General features: G+C 39.1%; 2 protein-coding genes across 3 annotated transcripts in view; one reads left to right on the forward strand and one right to left on the reverse strand.

The window, feature by feature from the left end:
* Positions 1 to 115: 115 nt before the first annotated feature.
* cimip5 (ciliary microtubule inner protein 5) lies at positions 116 to 2994 on the reverse strand. Its single transcript, XM_030391568.1, has 3 exons — positions 2521 to 2994; positions 2285 to 2324; positions 116 to 1291 (listed from the first exon to the last, which is right to left on the reverse strand). The coding sequence occupies exons 1-3, from the start codon at positions 2901 to 2903 to the stop codon at positions 1094 to 1096; spliced, it is 621 nt and encodes a 206-aa protein (XP_030247428.1). The 5' UTR covers positions 2904 to 2994; the 3' UTR covers positions 116 to 1093.
* Positions 2995 to 4346: 1352 nt separating this feature from the next.
* The window catches only part of LOC115565912 (CAP-Gly domain-containing linker protein 4), a 33221-nt gene continuing 17457 nt past the window's right edge, over positions 4347 to 20110 (forward strand). Inside the window, exons 1-8 of one of the 2 annotated variants that reach the window (XM_030391565.1) lie at positions 4363 to 4479; positions 7458 to 7532; positions 8131 to 8262; positions 9740 to 9879; positions 10418 to 10511; positions 10737 to 10898; positions 12112 to 12230; positions 18765 to 19013. In XM_030391565.1, the coding sequence (XP_030247425.1) occupies positions 7493 to 7532; positions 8131 to 8262; positions 9740 to 9879; positions 10418 to 10511; positions 10737 to 10898; positions 12112 to 12230; positions 18765 to 19013 (936 nt within the window). In that variant the 5' untranslated portion in view covers positions 4363 to 4479; positions 7458 to 7492. Of the gene's footprint in view, positions 4480 to 7457; positions 7533 to 8130; positions 8263 to 9739; positions 9880 to 10417; positions 10512 to 10736; positions 10899 to 12111; positions 12231 to 18764; positions 19014 to 20110 lie in introns of both variants that reach the window. The other variant, XM_030391566.1, reaches the window with a different exon arrangement.

The following is a 20110-nucleotide window of genomic DNA, read 5'->3' on the forward strand; positions in this document are numbered from 1 at the left end:
AATGTTCTTGGTCGAGGACCCCAACCCCTCTGTCATATAGCCGACATGCTCTCCAGTTTACCACAAACACAGGAGAAACACAGGTTATAAGAAAACTGTCCACCTGGAATTATTCTAAATTCAGCCTCTGAAATTGCACTTTATTGTATCATCTGCTGTACTGATTAAATAGTTTGCACTGTTTTGATTTATAACATAATAACAATAAAACAGAGTGGCATTTGAAGGCAGCGACGACAGCACAAAAACCTGAGATATGTTGCTGTTCCCATTAAATGCATCAAGTGCCTGGGTGTAAACTACGTCATCATGTAAATCACACGGATACAATTCATTTGATTTGATGGCTCCACCATGGAACAATGGCTTGGAAGTCCTGGCAAACATAATAGTAACAGCTACTTTTTCAACCATTTTCAATCAAAAAGACTAAACAAATGTAAAACCTAAATAAGATGTAGTTTACTAACCCCATGAAATAAGATTCTCATTTGGAATATTATTATGGTACAGCTGTTTTCAAACTATTTAAAAGTCTATTTTTTGCTTTGTTGTGTGTCCTTGCAGCACTACTTGAGATCTCTGAGAAAATCGCAATAGCGGTGAAACCTTTCACTCATCCAAATTTGATTAGGTGTCTTGTTAGATTATCAAGTATCTGATTAAATACCTGATGGAGCTCAGATGACGTGAAGTGATCTGCCAGTGTCTTCCCTTCTCACCTGTCTGTCGGTGAGCAAATGCCTTTAGCTGTAGTTTTAGTAATCCTTGAGTGTAACATATCCAAATGTATGAATACACAATTTCTGTAGTACAATACAGTACAATATCAATGAATGACTTCATATCTATCTATATACAGCTCTCTAAATTAGCAGATGAAAGACAGCAAACATCTTATATCTCTTGATATGGCTTGTAAGTAGTGTTTTGATATTCACTCTCCAGTAGAATGACAAAAACACCGCAAAACATCACATCCAAATGGACTGCTATGGTGAGTGACACATTATACCATTTAAGTCCCACAAAAGGACAGTAAGCTCTCAGTGTTGTAGAGTCCAAGGACTTCGTGACCCATCTTGAGAGCGGTCTAGCAGGGGAGCATCTCCGGATCCAGCTTGCGCTTATGATGGCTTCCAGACAAGAGTCCCAGCCTGTCCAGTTTGACCAGTTCACTCCCCAGTGGAGTCGACAGTCTGCTGCCAAACATCTGGTTGGCGGTGTTGGGGATGTGATCAGAGAAGAGCCTCACGTAGCTGGGTAAAGGCTCCTGCGGCTTCAGCTGTCCCTACAAACACACAGGGGTGATGTAGCAGTCAGATGTTTGTTGGCAACAGTCAGCTGCGTAATGGCTCACAGATTAAGCTGATGTTATAATTATCAGGGACAAATGAGGCCTAATTATCCTGTAATCAGTTACCACACAGGATTCTTTTACATCGTCATCAATATAATAACAATAATAATAATAATAATAATAATAATAATAATTCTACTGAGCATTAGGCAGTACTGGTTGCTCTATAATTTAACATGAAGAGTATTTTTGATGAAAGCTTAACACTTAAATGATTGCTGACATTTAAATAAGTTCACATCATCAAGTCGGTTTATATGTATCAAAATATGCATCAAAATATGCTCCAAGTACCAAAAGTAACAGTACTCGTTATTCAGAGTTGTCCATTTCTAGATAATGTATTGATCGTATTATTGGATATTGACGCAGTAATATGAACCTCCCTTCAAGGGTGCAGCTGGTAAAAGAGGTTAAACTGAGCAGTACTATCTGCTGGGTATCTTGTGAATCCCCCACTCCCAGGGATTAGCACAGTGTGTGATGTTAACCTGAATCCAAAAAGTAAAGTCAGTTATTCAATGAATGTAGTGGAGTAGAGGCACTAAGTAGCATCAGAATCAGAAATACTTAATTTATCCCGGAGGAAAAACTGCTTGAGTTGCAGCTGCTTCCATTCAAAGCTATTAGAAGATATGGAGAAAAATAAAAACTGTATGTTAAAACTTAAGTACAGAACTAGAGTAAATCGATCGATTGTACATGTAAAGTCAAACAGCTCAACGCTCAGTGCTGAGCATGTAAGATAACAGCAATGACCGACTGAGTGTCAGACTTGTTGAGGCAATATAGCAAATGTTAGGACATTCATTTGAAACATATTCAGAGGTTAAGCACAAAAAGGTGTTTAGATATGAAGCATAGTTCTTAACTTCACAAGAAGAATATCAACATGTGCGAAATTGCACACACATTTAATCTTACCATCTGATCATAGTGCTGCAGAAAGCCCCAGTTCTTTTCCCTGTGGATCACAAATGTATTGGTTAAGTTGGTACAGCTTCACTGAGCCCATCAATGAACTAATCTGGACAGACACAACTCAGCTGACCTGAGAGTTCGTGATCAGCATCGCAGAACTAGCCTTGTCACGGCTTGTCTGTTAGCTGTCTTGGCTTACAGAACACTTATTTGATCTAAACTACTCAAGTCATGCTCACCACTCCCGCACTCCTCTCTTCTCAGTCCAGACCAACTCTTTCCACAAATGGTCCTTTTTAACAGGATCGCTCTTGTCCTGCTGCAGCTCCAGGGACGGAGCTTCTCCCTGAGCTCGGCGCGTCCTCTCCGCCGGTGGCTGGGTTGTTATCGGCCTGGTCCCGTTGTTTCGCTCCGGTAACCGGTAGCCCGCGGAGGACGCGCGCCGAACACCGCTCAAGTCCATTTTGGAAGTTAGATACCAATGAAGTATAGTTGATGAAACAGTAAAGTTGAGCGCTGGGTTTTTTGAGACCCAAAAAATCCCACCAAATCGTGGTTCAGGCGCAAGTGAGCCCTGTGCGTGCAGAGAAATCACTACCAGCACTTCTGTTGACGTTTCCATGGGAATGGTGATCTGGAGGTAAATGTCGTGTGAGCAGGATATCCACAGGGACCCTGTAGCAGCTCACTGTGTTTTTGTTTTTCAAAGCACCATCAGCTGCTGCAACATTAAGATAAATTAGTAATTAAGACAATTAAAAAATGCACTATATATAGTATAGCTCCAGTACAGGCGTAGACCAATATTACATAGGTTAAGATTAACATACAATATTATTTGCTTAATTGCTTGCATATTCTAACTTGTGTCTAACTTTAAGTTGTTTTTTTTTTTTTTTGCTAATGACAAGAGTTTCTTATATTTATCACTGGACAGCCTCTTCAGCACCTACAGCCGTTTAAAAAATAATGAACAGCTTTTTCTCCCCACCCTTCATCACTCGTCTCGACACACATTACTGCAGAGGATCAAAAGGGCAGCAGGTGTCTGGGTAAGGATGGATGGCTCTGAGCTCAGCTGACACAAACTTTAACCCATGAGACCTTTGTCAACCAGCAAGGGTTGAGGTCTTTAACAGGGGCAGCTACAGGTGCTGAGGGCTGTTTGGGTTAAGTACAAATTGCCATTTAGTGAAACAGCACTGAATGTGCACTTCCTGAATGGACATGCAGGTGTCCAGCATGGGAATTTTAACATCTGCTCAATAGGAAGATGGGTAATGTTCCTGTGTATGGACTTATCACCCCAGACTGTCAATACATCATAGGTGAGATGTTGGACTTTAAATGATCCACAAGTACTGTTTACCTCTGCTCTATCTTGCCACACTGCACTTGCAAGCATTGCTGTTTCTGTTTCAGAGAGGTTTCTCCCGGTTATTTGGTTACATATGCCTTCTTGGGTGCCGGCGGGCCCAGGGTTTCCTGGCACTGTGGCGGGGTGGTTTTGATGCTGTGGCTGATTGGTGTATTCACACATGCATGTATGTATTTGTGCTGTCTTTCTCTTTGGCTTCCTGTTAATTTTGACTGATTTGACTTGACTGTTATGCATCCTGATATATATATCTTGGTGAGTGTCCTGCTTTTGTTCTGTCAAAGCTCTTTGTTAACTCTGTTTTTAAAAGGTGCTCTACTAGTAGAGTTATGATTATGATGATGATGATGATGATGATGATGATGATTACTATTATTATTATTGTTATATGCGCTAGCAGAGGTTGTGTAAAATCAAACCTTGATTAACCCAGTGGAACAGTGCATCTTCCTGAGAGGAGTATATTCATTTTCGAATTTAAACTAGAATAAGAAATGCATTTGAAAAGAAGGAAAGCATATTTGCAAATATTTAAAATAACATTTGAGCCTAACCTGGAATTGTTGTTCTAATCAGAGCCATACCATGCTAATCAAACTGTCATCCTTATTCTTAGTACCCTACATTTAGAAGGGGTTTGTGTATTCTGCAGTCATTACCTTTATTTCGAAGACCGGAAAAGTACAATAAACGCCTTTATTCTGAAACCGGATACACCTTCACCATGTAGTGTACACTGAGGATGGACGGAAATTAAATCCACTACTGGCTTTCTAGTCATTTTCCCCATGAGCTTCTCGAAACGAAGAACACGGTCAAGGTAATGCAAATGTTTTTTACTGTCCCTTTTTCTAGACTGGACGTTTATGTCTGTATCGAGTCGTAAAGTGCAGTATAAGCCGGAAGAATGCTTGGCCCAGTATCTGTGCTATTACATTACGTCTGAGGAGCTAACGTGAGTGAACGTCACAGGGAAGACACTTTATCTCTCCTGACAACTTTTCCACAATGGACACACATTTAATGTGTTGCTGCTTATATATTTATAGTACGCATGGACCAAAATAAGTACAATATTGGGTCGTAACCTCAAAGCACGAGCCGTTTTTTTAACATATGCTAGCCTGCTAACAGTTTACTGTCAGCTATCTAATGTCAGATAAACGTTAATAACAGATGCGTTGACATGCAGACTGTCAAGTAAATGAGTGGTATCTTAGGTAATATCTTACAGCTCCAGCTTGCTTCATTAAGTACATGCACTACTATGAATTCTGCATCCAAGTGAAAACAGTGCTGGGGGCCCATTTTTGTGTAGGGGCTCTGAAGTTTTGGTGAACCTGAACAGCTCCACAATGCTGAAACAAACCAAGACTGTATAGTAATAACCACAGTTTATTGTATTTTTTAATAATTAACATACCCGTATGCTTGATTTAACTTTTTTAATTTTGTATTTTATCCAGATAACAAACTGTGCTGTGTGGAGTGCTTGTGTCCACTGCCCAAATCCTGATGTTTTGTTCAGCTGGGCATTCCAAACATTCATAAGTACTACAATCAGACAAAGCAGCTAGTGTGCACATCATCATAAGTAGTCTTAAAGTAAGGTATCAGTTTGAAATATGTCACAGTATTGTCTCTTCATTAGCTGTGAGGATGGGAGCAGGGTGACATCATGGGTTAGACAAACAAGGAGACGCTTATTGCGAAAGTAGGCCATTGTCCCAAGTCACACTAATCTCCAGACAGCCGGTCAGTGAGCTCAGAGAGGCATTTCTCATTTCGTTGTCAGCATGGAAGCTGATGCTAAACAACTGACTAAAATGTATGTTCTCTGCTGAACATAGATTGGTTAAGGTATTATAAATAAATATAGTTCATGCTTGCCTTTTGTCTGAGGTTTGTGTGGGATTTATTCTTAAATGCATGCACTTTGTGACCAATTTTCCAATTTTTCTGCATTGTTAATGAATGCACAATGTTGACAAAACACCGTCTCTTCTACCTTCCCACAGTCCTTTGTTCTAAAAGGCTAACTGGCAAACACGTAGTCAGTGCATGTGCTTGTGCACGTGTTGTTCAGTGAATTCTTTCCACTTGAGACTATCACCTGGGTTATTACAACAGCTTTTAGCTCCCGATTAGTGTAACATCAGTGTGAGATTTTTTGTCTCACAAACTTTAAACCTGAAATGGCCCTGTTTTTCACTGGAAATGTTTTAGATAAACTCTTCATATTAGTTGAATTGGTAATCAGGAAAAAATTCTCTTGTTTTGATTTGTGTTGATTAACACTGAAGCTAGCCTCCATACAACAATTTTACTTTGAAAAAAGATTATATCGCGTTACTCACAAAGGCAACTGTAATACACTGGACTATAAGTGCTGAGTTTTCACAACACATACATTTACTCTTTATGATATATTCTCTGTTTGGCTGAAAGAAATCATCTACTGTATATCAACTACCAGTCAAAAGTAAAAAATACAAAAAATTAAGAAAAGCTATTGAATGAGAAGGTGTGTCCAGACTTTTGACTGGTAGTGTTTGTTTAAATTATCTCCTCGTAAAGATCTGACAGATTTAACGGTCTTTTTCCATTTTATATTTGGTTCTGTTTAGTAATGATATTGACCTCTATGTTTTTCTACAAATACGGTGCATAGTTCTGTTGATGGCTGCGTCGTATTTTTGACCCTAAAACATTTTTTTTTTGTTTCATTGATACCAGGGATGAATCATTTAGTTTTATTTTTCAGAGGATGTGATAATAACTGATGCTGTTGAGATAACCAATGATTTCACATTTTTGTATTCCAAGAAAAGTTCCTAACTCGTAGTCCATGCACACCAGGGAATAAGAAAGGCAAAGTTGTTGTGGGAAAAATGGATCATTTTATATTTCATAGCTCTAATTAGATTTGACGTGTTAAAACTCAAAATAACTTTTTCCCTCCTCTTGGAGCCCTTTTAGCACATGTATTGTAAGCTACAATGGTATTGTTTTTTTCTACTTAAACTGTAAAAAATGCCCACAGCAGTGACAACACATTTGGCTCTCTAGTCTACAATTTGAGGCTCTATCCAATTTCAGCAGTTGGTCTCATGAGCACTACAGGCTGCACATCTTCCTCTTTGTGTTTATTGACGGATTACCAACCAACTTTAGAGGAGCCTGCTGTTATCTACGCCAGTAATTTCACCAATACAGATACATGGCTGATACTGTGTATTGTGTATTATTTAATATCGAGCCACTACTAGTTGAATACCCATTATCCACGAATGGAGCAAAGTGTGTTTTCATGGAGCGATTCATTTTATCTTCTTGTAGGGACTCAGTCTTTAACCAATTGGTGCTTTATCAGGGTGGATGCTTACTGTCAAGGGGAATTGGACTCTGGCCTTCACAGTGAAGGACAATCGTCCTCAATGCAACCATCACTTTTCTGCCCTTCTACACTGTGTTTATTTGCACTGTTACCACACAGCCCATTCTCTGCATTGTGGGTCTTACGGTTGACCAGTCAGATGAGGTGGCAGCAGGGTCAGCAGTGCACACAACTGGAAAGTGAGAGTGACATTCCAGCCGGGGAAAGTCAGGAGTGAGGAGACCATGCCAGCAGCTGTAAATAGCCCCTGGACCTGGGAGTCAGGGGATCAACAGGGTATAAGCATAGAGGGGGAGTTTAACTGGAGATTGAGGATTGGACTGTCTATGTGCTGGGAGTTATTTTTGGAAGCAGCTTGGTTAGATCTTCAGCTGGACCCAGTCTGTGTCTCTTGATTTTAGCTTAGCTGAACTGGGAGCTGAACTGAGAAGCTCTTATGGAGAACAACAAGAAAGAGGATCAAGGAGAAGATGACAGTGAGTGTTGGCTAGTGTGGAAGCTTCTAGACTCAGTGTTGCCTGTCCAAGCTTAGGCCTGTGTGTGTTCTTGTAGTTCAACAATTTCCGATTTCTGTCCTTTACCCCAGCACTCTTTCTTCCAATTTATAATTTAAGTGTTTCAATATCAGGCTTGTAGTTAAGCCGTGAACCTATCCTGGCTTTATAGTCTTTAGGAAAGCTTAAATAATTGCTCAATATTTGATTTTTTGGCATATTACATTTTCCTTATCTAATCCTTACTATACTATACTATACTATACCATACTATACTAGAATATTTTTTTGTTGGTTTAATCTTTATCACTATACTGCACATTATACCTCATACCTTGATAGCACACAAAGTCATATACAGTATGATAATATTGACAGTACTTATTGTCCTGTATGGATTTATTAGTGGTAACTTTGTGTGTTACACTTGCTGAGGATGCTGATACTCTGATAGTATATGTTTGAAATAGCTCAATTAAAATGATGTATTCTGATAAAGAAGTGGACTTCTCACTGCTTTGTTGAGGTTAGACCTACTTGTGTTCTTAGAATAGGACTTCTAATATTGTTCCTGCCATAGGCCCTGAGGGGGAGATGACAAAGGAGGATGTTTCAGAGCGGATCGAGGGAGAAACTGTGCTGGGCTGGGCCTCCTCCCATCAGCGGCCGGTTATCCACCAGGTGGCCTCTGCACCCATGCCCAGTGACTGTGGTGAGGATCCACACACTTGCACACATTTGATGCATACACACAGTGGAGCTGAGTGACATTTCAGGCTAATTAGAACCATACTGCAGTATTGAGCAGACTTATTAAAAACTTCATCAGTGAGTTATGATATTGATCAATTGATCAGTGCACCAGAAGGTGAGACTTATCAAGAATAAAACAGTAATTATTACAAGCTGCGACAGTGTCCATATTCGGCAAACACAGGTCGGTGTGGTAATAGTCATATGACCTCAATAGTCCCCTGTGAAATGGCATGTTGGCGACTTGGGGCTGTATTTCTTTTACAAACTTTTCTTTTCTCTTGTCAAACATCTGACCAAGTAGAAAAGATCTATCTCAGCTCATAAAATAATATGTGTATTTATGCTTGTACACATGCAGAAAGTGGGCAAATCAACTCAAAACCATATTAGTAATATTGCTGCTGAAGTAGAGACATTTCGCCTCTAAAAGTCTTCGGTTATCCAGTCCAAATGCCCTACAAGTAACACAAACATGAGGTGGTAATTTCTAAAACATATGAGGTCCCCCCCCCGTGATCCCAGAGATCCCATGGTCCCATCCCATGGTCCCATGTGAATACGGCTTCAAAGACACCTTTTGTAGCCTGTCTATATCTGAACAGATGTTTGTATTGTTTTGTAAAAATGAACCATAAAAGATGCAGCCACTAAGCTTCACAGGGTGCAGATGAGATGAAAATGAAGTTTAAGATCGAAAGTGGGCATGGTTCCATCAAGTGGGGTGGAAGAAGGGGGGTCGTCCCATTGTGTAACTCCAGTTCAGTTCAACAGAATTTTGTCGCCTTATGCAAACACACAGTGATCACATTTCTTACAGAGTGATTTCAGAAATATCACATTTTCAAATAGTGAATTCATTAGTTCCAGTTTTATTTTTTCTTATCTTGTGTAGTCCAGAAAGTATACAACTCAGTAAATAATACATCATTGCCTGCACAGGTAATATGATATTGATATTTTTAAATGAAGTGGAGTGCTGATGGTTTTTCATCCCAGAATATCATGAATGAAGTCATGGTCCTCAATTCGTATAAAGCGCTCTTGAATTGAGTTCCCTTATATGTAATACCGTCAGTAAAGCAAATGCAAATGGTTTGATGCTGGTTAAATGATAAGTGTTGGCACTGACTGTGACAGGCCGTGCTTATTTGTTTTCAGCCTCAGTCGGGTTCTCTAATGTGTCATTTAGTTCACAGCATGCCATCCACTATCGTTGATCTGATTTAATTTGCATCTGCTAACACAGCAAGGGCATTTCCCAAGATTAGTATTTTGATTGAATCGACTGAACTGTCTGTTGCAGAAAGTTATTGTATGTCTGAACTGCAGAGTTTCACATATGCTTCACATGCATATACCGGTAACCATAAAGCAACATTACATCACAGTTAAGAAGCATCTCTGTTGTGTTTTGTCTCTCTCACTATCTCCAGAGTTCTCCTTCTTTGACCCCAGTGAGCCGCAGTGCAGGGAAGTTCTTCTTGATCCCAGCACCACTATACCAGAGCTGTTTGCTGTCCTCAGGCAGTGGGTGCCCCAGGTTCAGAAGAACATCGACCATATCGGCAATGAGGTGACGCCATCCAGCATTTTTCACTGTCCGTGTGCCTTAATGCTGTTTACATTGCCTTATAGCTGATCCCTCTCTGTGTGTACTCAATAAACTCACAATTCAAAAATGACTCATTGAAATATTGGCAAGTCAAAAATGCAAAATATGATAACTGAAAACACTATGATACCTTTTTTTTTGGTTGTTTGTGGAGACATTGCCAACCTGCCCCAAAACCACCTCCACACAGAGTTACACAAAGTAGCTGCAATGCAGTTAATTGTGCAGTAAAGCTCTTTTCTCAAGGGTAAAAGCAGGCGATTATATTTCCTCTCACTTAATAACAACTGCCCTTGAGAAATAAATGCCTGGTTTGGATGTCATATTGCACAATGATTCTCGTCCAAATTTAAAGATGAGTAGAGTTATGAGAGGCCCAACTCACTTGTCATTCATCAGATCAGTGCCCGCGAGTTTAACTTTATAGCCTATTATGTAATGTTTCTGCACAGATACCAGCAGTCCTCAGTGACACACTGCACATCTTGTCTTTACACAGATCCTTAAGAGAGGCTGCGGCGTGAATGATCGAGATGGTCTGACAGATATGAGCCTCCTGCACTACTGCTGCAAGGCCGGAGCCCCGGGCATTGGTTAGTATTGACAGGGGTGTTGAATAAACACTCTCAGCTGGACTGTAAAAGTCTATAAACACACACTGTCTTGTTTGTGTGTTAGTTTATCTTCCTGCTCAAACCACTGAACTCAATCCTGTATGACCTGATAAGCACTGCTAGTCACCAGCACTACTGGTTAAACACAGTCCCTAGAACTGACTTTCAACACACTTATACCTGTATCCCTCCTCTGTTCATCAGGTGATGCAGAGACGGCTGCCAGCTTTGCTCGTCAGCTCCTTGCCCTGGGTGCTGATCCCAACCTTCGCTCACGCTGGACTAACATGAGAGCCCTGCACTACGCTGCATACTTTGATGTGCCGCAGCTTATCCGGGTGGTGTTGCAGGCATCCCAGCCTGGAGGTGAGAGCACAGCTGCAGCCAGGACAGAGGGGGAAGGTCAATCCACAGTCTGTACAGGGCAAACATTTCTATTTTCAAATTCCACTGCAGTGGGGATTAAGGCCACAATAATTTAGCCTTTTCCTGATAAACATACTGTGCTGCTTGTTTATTAGGTGCACCCACAGTTGCTCCTTTTAATCCAATCCAGTAAAACTTCCACGCAATGCAGCCGAACCTTTGCAGCTTATCATATTAAGTCAGAGACATGTTTTTCTCTACTGAGGCTGGAGTTTATGGTGCCTTTGCATTATGTGGTAAGGTTTTTCTAAATTTTGACCATCTAATTAGGTTAAGTCACTTATTGCATACAGACACTGATGTTGCAGCGTGGATTGTCTTGGGCAGTTTTAACAATTTTGCATTGAATAACAGCATCCCGTCTTTTTTAACAGTATAATGTGTTCTAAGTGAGATCAAACGATTCTCTTGTGGTTATATGCCAGCAGTTATTGGTTCCGGTTATTGACTCTGAAAACTGAAATCTGTGCCATAAATACAGAAAATGAGTTTGGCTACTGTACAACAGGGGTTGATTAAGTTGTGAATGAGTATTTACTAAACTAATGAAATGGGGCAACATTGCAGATTCTGAGTAGTCACAGCATGTGTGTGCAATATCAATACCGTGAGAGACCAGGAAAATGAAGGTTCCTGTTCACTCTAGTTGTAGATCACGTTTGTCCCTGATAACAGCTGCCAGGCGCTGTAGCAATGACTCAACAATGGACAGGGGGCCTGTTCCCAGATGGCGGTTTGCTGGATTATCTGTATAACTGATGTCTTTTTTTACATCAATCTATGTTCCAGTTTTGAGGAGGTTCGCTACACCTGATTCATGGACAAGCTTCCTGTATTGTCCCAACTTTCACATTAATTTACCAGGATGTCTCCTACTCTGACCCATTCATTATTCACCTTTTATTCTTTAACTAGCATGAATTTGCATATCTTTGACAAAGACACAGCTTTGTGGACCAATGAACTGATGGAGCACAGAAGGAAATAGAGTCTAAAACGACCAGCTCATGAGATTATGAAGGGGGATGTGGCAAAATGGTGTATGTGTCTGTCTTTCTTTTACAAAGTTTGGTCATGTTATGTGAATCCTTTTAGAAAGTTTTAGAGTGGCCACCAAAAGCTATAAAAAGTATACAAATGTTGTCTTTTGTAGCGGTGGATGCCACCTGCAGTGACTTTGACTTTGGCACCGCCCTACACATCGCTGCGTCCAACCTGTGCACATCTGCTGTCAAATGTCTCTTGGAGCTGGGAGCCAACCCTGCTTTCAGAGTAAGTTATATTTTTTCTTTTCAATGTAATTTTGATCAAATGAACTTTTTAATCCCAAAAAGATGCCAAAAGACTTTGAATTCTGTAACTTAGCAACTACTTTGTTTTTTTTCATATCATTTTGATATCTGAATCAAACCTTTCCAAGAGCCTTTCTCCTGACACCCCTCACATAAAAAAAAAGAATATATATTATTTATTTTTTTGGCCCCTTGTCTGGCTTTATTGATAGGACAGCTTCAGAGATGACAGGAAACGCTGCAGCGAGGACAAAGCCTCTGTACATGGGATGTCTGCTCTGCCAACTGAGCTAATGGGCACCCTGACACCCCTCACATTATGAGCCCTGTGCCGCTGCACTCAGGGCTCAAAACGAAGCAAAAATTCAGAGAATATTATGACACAGTCACACTTAATGATTTAAAAATGTTATTGCAACCTTCTCAAATATGAAAATGAAATAGTTTTTTCTTGAGCAGAACTATCTTGCCCTTCAGTTGAATAAAATGTATTGGGATACTTTATTTTTAACTTGTGACACAGAATCCTGTCTAATAAACTGCTTGATCATTACATCTCATCAGAAATATGTTTCAGTGTGATACAGTCTGTACACTCTGCTGCCAGCTTTGGAAAAGTATTCCTGAACTCATTCTCAACCATCTACCATCAGAAGTTTTTTTTTCGTGTAGCAGACAGGAACTACAACTTATATTTTGTTGTACAACCCTGGTGTTGAAAAATTACTGTTAATCTAACCTTTGAACCCCTTAATGATAATAATAATAATAATAATAATAATAATAATAATGATAATAATAATAATAATAATAATAATAATAATAATAATAATAATAATAATAATAATAATAATAATACTAATAATAATAATGATAATGATGATGATGATGATGATGATAATGATAATGATAATGATAATGATAATGATAATAATAATAATAATAATAATTTATACAGTAAATTGTTTGACAGTAAAAATGTCCGTTACAATTTCTCCTCACAATTGAGCTGCTGAAACCAGAAAATGGCATCTTGATTTTTTTATTAAATGAGGTAGTGGATTTTATTATTTCAGAACTGCTAAATCACCTCATTTGAAACACCTCATTCAATACAGCACCACCTCAAACAGAAGTCCAAACAATAATAATACTACCATATTGTTGAATCTTTCCTTCTCAGACACAGTCTTAACAAAAACTAATCATCATAAACCTAACAAAAGTTGTTTGTGTGAAGGCTGATGTATTGGATTTCATCAGACTGTGGGAGTCGATAATACTGCTTCCACCCCCTGCATTCGCTTACAGACGTCATCAATCAAAAGGAAATCACTCCCACATTTTTCCCACCATCAAAATTACAAAGCCTTTTTTATTGATGTATTCGTCACTTCTTTATTTACTGCATTACAGAAGTAGGCTGGTTCGATGGAGACCTTTGAGTTGAAAATAAGTGTTTATGCTCAGTTGAATATAACATATTGCAATGTTGGAAGTTCACCTCACATTTATTTTATTTCAGAAGTTCAGTGTGTTTTGTGTGTGTGTGTGTGTGTGTGTGTGTGTGTGTATGTGTGTGTCTGCCTTGTGCCCCTTAGTTCCAGTCATTTATAGCCTTGGTTGAGGGGTTTGCTGCACAGCCTTGGTTAACTGTTACGTTGAATTAAGGGATGCTTAGCAGAATCCCAGTGGAGGGGGATGTGGCGAAAAGACCATGCAGCCTGTCATGACCTATACATTTGAATAAAGTAGTAATCATAAAGTTATTATAAAGTGTTTACCCATACTAGACGTTTCACGTCTTATTGTCTCATACCATTAGAATCCTTCCGATTTTTGAGATACTTTGACTGTGGTGCCTTTTCTTTGTATGCACTAATTTTCCCACTGGAGGTCACCAAAGCACTGCACACCTTAATCCAATAATTCCCCTGCTCAAAGATGAGTGTGGAGGCTCTTCATGTTTTAGTATCTGAAAGAAGGCTTGGAGAGCATGTCAAAGATGGCTGATGTGAACCAGCTTTTGTTATTAACTCTTATTTAAGAGATTTTTGGTTTTAGAGACATGGATGTGTGTTCCTTCACACCCTTGAGGGGAGATTATTTTGTATTTTTATTTTTTTAATTTTTTCTCAGCTTTATTATCTGAGGTTTATCGAGTCTTTGCTGCTCCCAGTTAGCCCTAGAGATATGTTGCATCTGTGTCTACATGTTTTGATAGTGTCCTGTCTCCCCCCCCCATTTTAACAGACCTATATGTTTGCTGTGACCCAATCAATTTTACTCATGCGGATATCAAAATATCAAACATTGTGTATACTATTTGATTATTACTTAAGGAAATTAAACACTAGCTTTGTGTCTCCTGGAACATGTAACATGTCTTTTATTTTCTTCAGTAGTAAATGTAGTTTTTGAAAAATTGTTTGCATAACATCACTACCGGCCAACTTTGTCAGAACCATATTCAATTCGTATAGCCATGTGCCCTGATTTGTGATGTACTGGGAGTCTTTACCCACCAAACTGTGTCAGTTGCATTTGAAAAATGTCAGTGGTGGCTGGCAGTGGAGTATTAGGCATGATATATAGCCAAGAAACTTCGTTTAAAGTCTCCCTTCTCCTTTTGAGTAAAGGTCATTCTTGGAAGAGGTTTAATTTGATTTTTCTCCTCTCTGGCTGTGTAGAGATTTGGCTAAACAAACCTTGGATTTGAGCAGTGGAAAGTTTTATAAGGCTGAAAAAAATAAATAAAAATACTCTGCCTTTCATGCTTCCATCACCACATATTTTAAAACTTGATAGCAATGGCAACTCATCATACTTTCCATTAGTAGCATGCGACTGTGGTGGATCGCCTGATTGTTCAAGATTTTGAGTGAGCCACTGTAGCTCCTCTATTTGGTATGTGCTGGATTGTGAAGACATCCAATCTTTACATTTTGCTGGCATGTACATCTCCCATGAGCTGTATGCTAATGTTGCAAGCCTTGTTGAAATCTTACAGGATGTTATAACTTTGTTTTATCTATTGGTTTAAGCTACACAGTTTGGCGCTATCAGCCATTCTGCTCAATGTTCTATACATGTTATCATCATACAGAGGGAAAAGCCTAGTTTGAGTTTGTGCAACGTGAAAAAAACTGAACATTAGAAGGATTCAAGGTTCCTGTATTGCATTGTGTAAAACTGATGTGAAAACTGTTTCAGTGAACCGGTAACTTGGTGTAAATATACGCCTTGGGCAATCATGGGGGTCATGTTTTGTTAAGTGTTGGTTTGGAAGGTTTATTTCAATACAATGCTTACATACCATATGAATATCGAGATTTCTTTATTATTTTTAATTAATTTATTAGGATACATTTAATAGAAAAAAAAACCTGATTAAGACCATACTTTAACTGGTGTGTTAGACACAGTGTATGGCTGCTATGGAGTTGGTTGAAACATTCAATATATGTGTGGCTGAGTGTGTAACAGTTGTGAAAGAGTGGTTCGGCTTCACATTGTGTTCCCTCAGGGCACTGAAATGCACTGAAAGAACCTAGAAGGGATCATTGGTCTGTTGAAAAATTCTATCTATTTAAAACACAAACATAGAGATGAGTAGGTTTAAAATTGTAAAAGGGAAAAAAAAATCATAATAAAAGAAATGTCTAGAAGATTCATATTGAACCAACCATTTCTTGCATTGAACCAGTCATGTGTAATCCTGTTTCAAAAGATCACATCAGAACAGCTGCACACACACGTTCATTCAAGCCACTGTTGTGCATTAAGTGGCACGTACACTACCTCAGTGTTCCAAAATGTGAGCGTCAGGCCTTGGTGATGAATCAACCAGCTCCCCTCATTTGTCACACCTCCACAGCCCTCTCCTCCCGCCTCAACTTACACTTGGGGTTTGCTGATGCGTTTACACATATAAACTCTGGACATTTGAATTCAAAATACTTACTTTGTCCCGGGGGGGCAATTTAAGGCACGTGGAGTAGTTGTACACGGACACAAACAGGTCAGGTCATTAAGTACACAGTCAGCACGTTAAGTACACAAGTCTGCACAATTGTCATCTCACTCATCACCCCACTTAGTCGGAGATGGTTCATGTCAGACACATTCTCTGTGGTGCCTGGGTAGAGGGTGCTGGAGGAGGAGGACACATCTGTAATGATTGTTTCTGTGTTGATATAAATACTACATGTATTTGGACAACAAAAAAATTATAAAAGCAGAAAAAAGTATTAAAAGAGTACTAAAAGCACATCAGAACCTAGATGGACTTTGTATAAGGGAACTAGCTAGGGCTGCACGATATTGGAAAAAACTGAAATTGCGATTTTTTTTAACCCTGCGATATATATTGCGATACGAAAAAATATAGGAATTTTCATCAGAGGACCTGAATAGCACTTTATGTTATGCTACACTGCTGCTATCTTGTGGACAATTAACCTGCACTGATCTTACCTCTTTTTGTCGTACTGAGCTGTGTGGTACCAACGTGAATAGTCAAACTAATTAGTTGTGTTACCTCTCATTGTTGCAACAGATGCAAGGCACTGTTGACACAGAACACGTGTTTGGTCAATATCATCCTTCTTGTAGCTGAAATAATTCCAGATAATTGACATTGCTTTTCTTTTTGGTACCAAGTCTTCATTTTTCGCGATTTTCTCTTGTTGTTGCTCATTTTTCAATGTTGTTACCAGCGACTCACTCCATGTGCAGGGGCGTGGTCTGCTTCAGCACACTGAATTAGAACTAATGTGATTGGTGGATAGCTGCGCATGCAGAGTCTGCATGCACAGCGTGTGTCTAGTACCCTCGAAATTAGATGAGTTCATTTGCCTCCTACCATGTGACTATTGCGCACATGTACATCGTGATGGTGATGCTCAAATGATATATCGTGCAGCTCTACAACTAGCAGTGCAAAAACTATTTAATGTCCAGGACAATTGATCTTGACATTTGCATTCTCACATACAGCAAATGTCTGGACAATTTCAGATAGAAGGTGTGTAAAAGGGGCTTCTATCTCCACTCCTACTGATTCCAGTATCTCTGAAATACTTAAATTCCATTTTGCGTGCTTACTGGTTGAAACGGGCAGGGAGGGCAGGCCTTTTGCCACCATTGAGGACACGAAGGACATGTCCTCATGTCAGTCTCTTCTGGGTTATTGTGCTCATAAAGATTTTGTAATGACACGATCATTTTCTAACTCCTTTTGCCCTCCTTGCTGCGCCTTGGTGAATCAGGATCTGTGCAGACAGGATATGAGGCATAGATAGAGAGCTGTATGCAAAATGTTTCAGTGACACCTCATTTATCACTACTCCATTGATCACCAGTGAGAAATATCTTGTCTTCAAATTTTGTTTCAAATAATGACATTTTTAATATTATATTTCTTATGTTAAAGGGAATATAATGAATTGTTAAACATTTAATTTCAAGGGGCACGATGTAGTTTTGGAGAAGAACGTCAAACACTGATTTTTGATATTTACAATATTAATGATGTCATAATACAATGTTCTCAGAGGAGAATAAGATCTCGAGAACACTGTTCAAGGTAGAAATGCAAAAGGGTCTGGCAAATATGAACAAAGTAAAACGGTGTGAAATTGTGTTGTCCTTTAAGGTCACTTTGTTTATTCAGTTTGTTCAGTCATGACAACAAAGAGAGTTTGTTAATTTAGTTTGTTTAGGCAGAAAACATCAGTGCATGAAGATAATTCTGATTTGATTAAAGGTTCTTCTCCAAAACTATAGTTTACCTTTAAAGTACTACAAGGCTAATCTTTCTTTTTGTATGCACCTTAGTTGAGTCACTGGAAAATGTTTGAAAATTACAGTTTGATTTATTTCAACAAACAAAACAAAACAAAATAAAACTAAACTTCTCCAGGTGTAACAACCACTAAATTCAAAATTAACCAATTCCCCCTGCCTGGCTACTCCACACCTGAGCTTGACAAAAAAAAAAAAGAACAAAGGACAATAAGCTACAGAGCAGTATTGCTTGTTCCTGTAGTTGTGCTTCTCAGCTCAGTTTGTTTAACAGTGAAGGTGACTTCAGTGCAGTTAGAATCTGAGATGAAAAGTATGATTTCAGGCAGGCAGCTGAACCTCTTAAGCAGGTCTAGAACAAATGACCTCACTATTTCTAAAATCTTTGCTATGGCCCTGTGGGGGGGGATGTTGTTTTGGAAGTAGAGATAAGATTAGATATTCTGTTAGGCCCAGCATCCAAGTTTTAGAACTTATAATAAGGAAAGTTTTGGTAGTGGAAGCAAAAATACAATTTTTGTAATATTTGAAAATCTAAGAGTCAGTCATCAGGGAGGTTGATACCTAACTTAATAGGTATCAGTATTGATCATTTATATTACACTGACAAGGAATGCTGGCAAATGAAAAAAAAAACATTTGTCGGATGAAATTCACTTACGATTCATTCATTGCATTATCAATCTTCCATGCTTGTCTCTTCCTACAGAATGAAAAAGGGCAGTGCCCTGCAGACGTGGTGCCTGATCCCCTCGACATGCCTTTGGAGATGGCAGATGCTGCCGCCGTGGCAAAAGAGCTCCGCATTTTGCTGAGACAGGCTTTACCCAGACCCAGCTCCCCTCTGCCCCTCACACTGCAAACCCTGTCCCCTCCTGCTCTCTCCGATAAGGCCCGGATACAGCTGGCCACCATGGGAATCCGGCTAGGTGACTGCGTGGTGATTGCTGGACAGAAGGTGTGTGGTAGGTCACTATCAAAAGGAAAGAACAATTAAATGTTAATTTTAGCATATCTCAAACTGGTACAATACAGAGATGTTTCCCAACCCTCTAATTAGGTCCTGATAATTAGCTGAATTCAAATGAGTGTACACTCCAAGCAATAGAGAGTGAGTGCTGTATTTGAAGAAAGCTGCAATCAAGAACATGCGACTATAGCTTTGAAGTAACCATGATATGAAACTAACTATTGGTCAGGGGCTGCATTCAGCCCATCCCTAACTCACATGTGATTGGCTTTACAGAAAAAATGACTGATGACTACCTTTTCCTTATACATTTTAGTATGTATTGTAAAACACTAAAATAATTAGCCCATATATTAGTGCTTACATTTTGATGGCTTGAATTGCTTGACAAAAACATCTATTTGATTTTGTTTTTGACAGTTTCAACAGCTGTGCTGTGCGACTTGAGCTCCTCTGCTCCAATTATATTCGAAATGGCCCAGACAACAAGTCCTAAAAAATCTTTTGGGTCACCAAAGTGTCAGTGTTGGCAATCTTGCACTTTGAATAGAAGGGGAGTTACATTTAGTACATTTTCATCACAATGATGTTGGTAGGTTTGAAATTCATGTTTGAAAGAGGATCCTTTTAGTTTTCTGTACCTGATAACAATAGATTAATGAAAATTGAAAAAATAATGTCAAATATTTGACTGCAATTTTTGCAAATCTTTCTTTTTTTTGATAAGGTGTAAAATGACAGGTCAGATCTGGGAAAAGCTTTTGCTGGACTTGCAGTTTCTCAGACAAACCTTCATGAATAAACTTGGACAAGTCCTTTCTAAATCCCAGCTTGTAAAATTATAACATATCTGCATATCAAGCAAGGTAGATTTGACTCAATAAGGGTTAACTTCCTACATTCTTATTTACTTTTGAAACATTTTACGCTGCATTGAATTCAACGTATTGACAATTAAAAACCGAAGTCAAAGAAAAAATAGCTACTTTTTCAAAATGGCTTAATCAACAGAGCTAATAATGAATGTTACGTGTGGAGATACTATTGCAATCCACCCCCCTTTGTATAGTGGACAGACCAGCTGG

The sequence above is a fragment of the Sparus aurata genome, chromosome 16 (genome assembly GCF_900880675.1).
Source record: "Sparus aurata chromosome 16, fSpaAur1.1, whole genome shotgun sequence".
In the NCBI taxonomy this organism is placed as follows: Eukaryota; Metazoa; Chordata; class Actinopteri; order Spariformes; family Sparidae; genus Sparus; species Sparus aurata.

Excerpts from the sequence above, each read along its gene's own strand:
- cimip5 (XM_030391568.1), bottom strand. The coding sequence starts at position 2,903 with ATGGAAACGTCAACAGAAGTGCTGGTAGTGATTTCTCTGCACGCACAG. Across the intron at positions 2,325-2,520 it reads AAGAGAGGAGTGCGGGAGTG|GGAAAAGAACTGGGGCTTTC; the intron begins GTGAGCATGACT and ends TGTGATCCACAG. Across the intron at positions 1,292-2,284 it reads TGCAGCACTATGATCAGATG|GGACAGCTGAAGCCGCAGGA; the intron begins GTAAGATTAAAT and ends GTGTGTTTGTAG.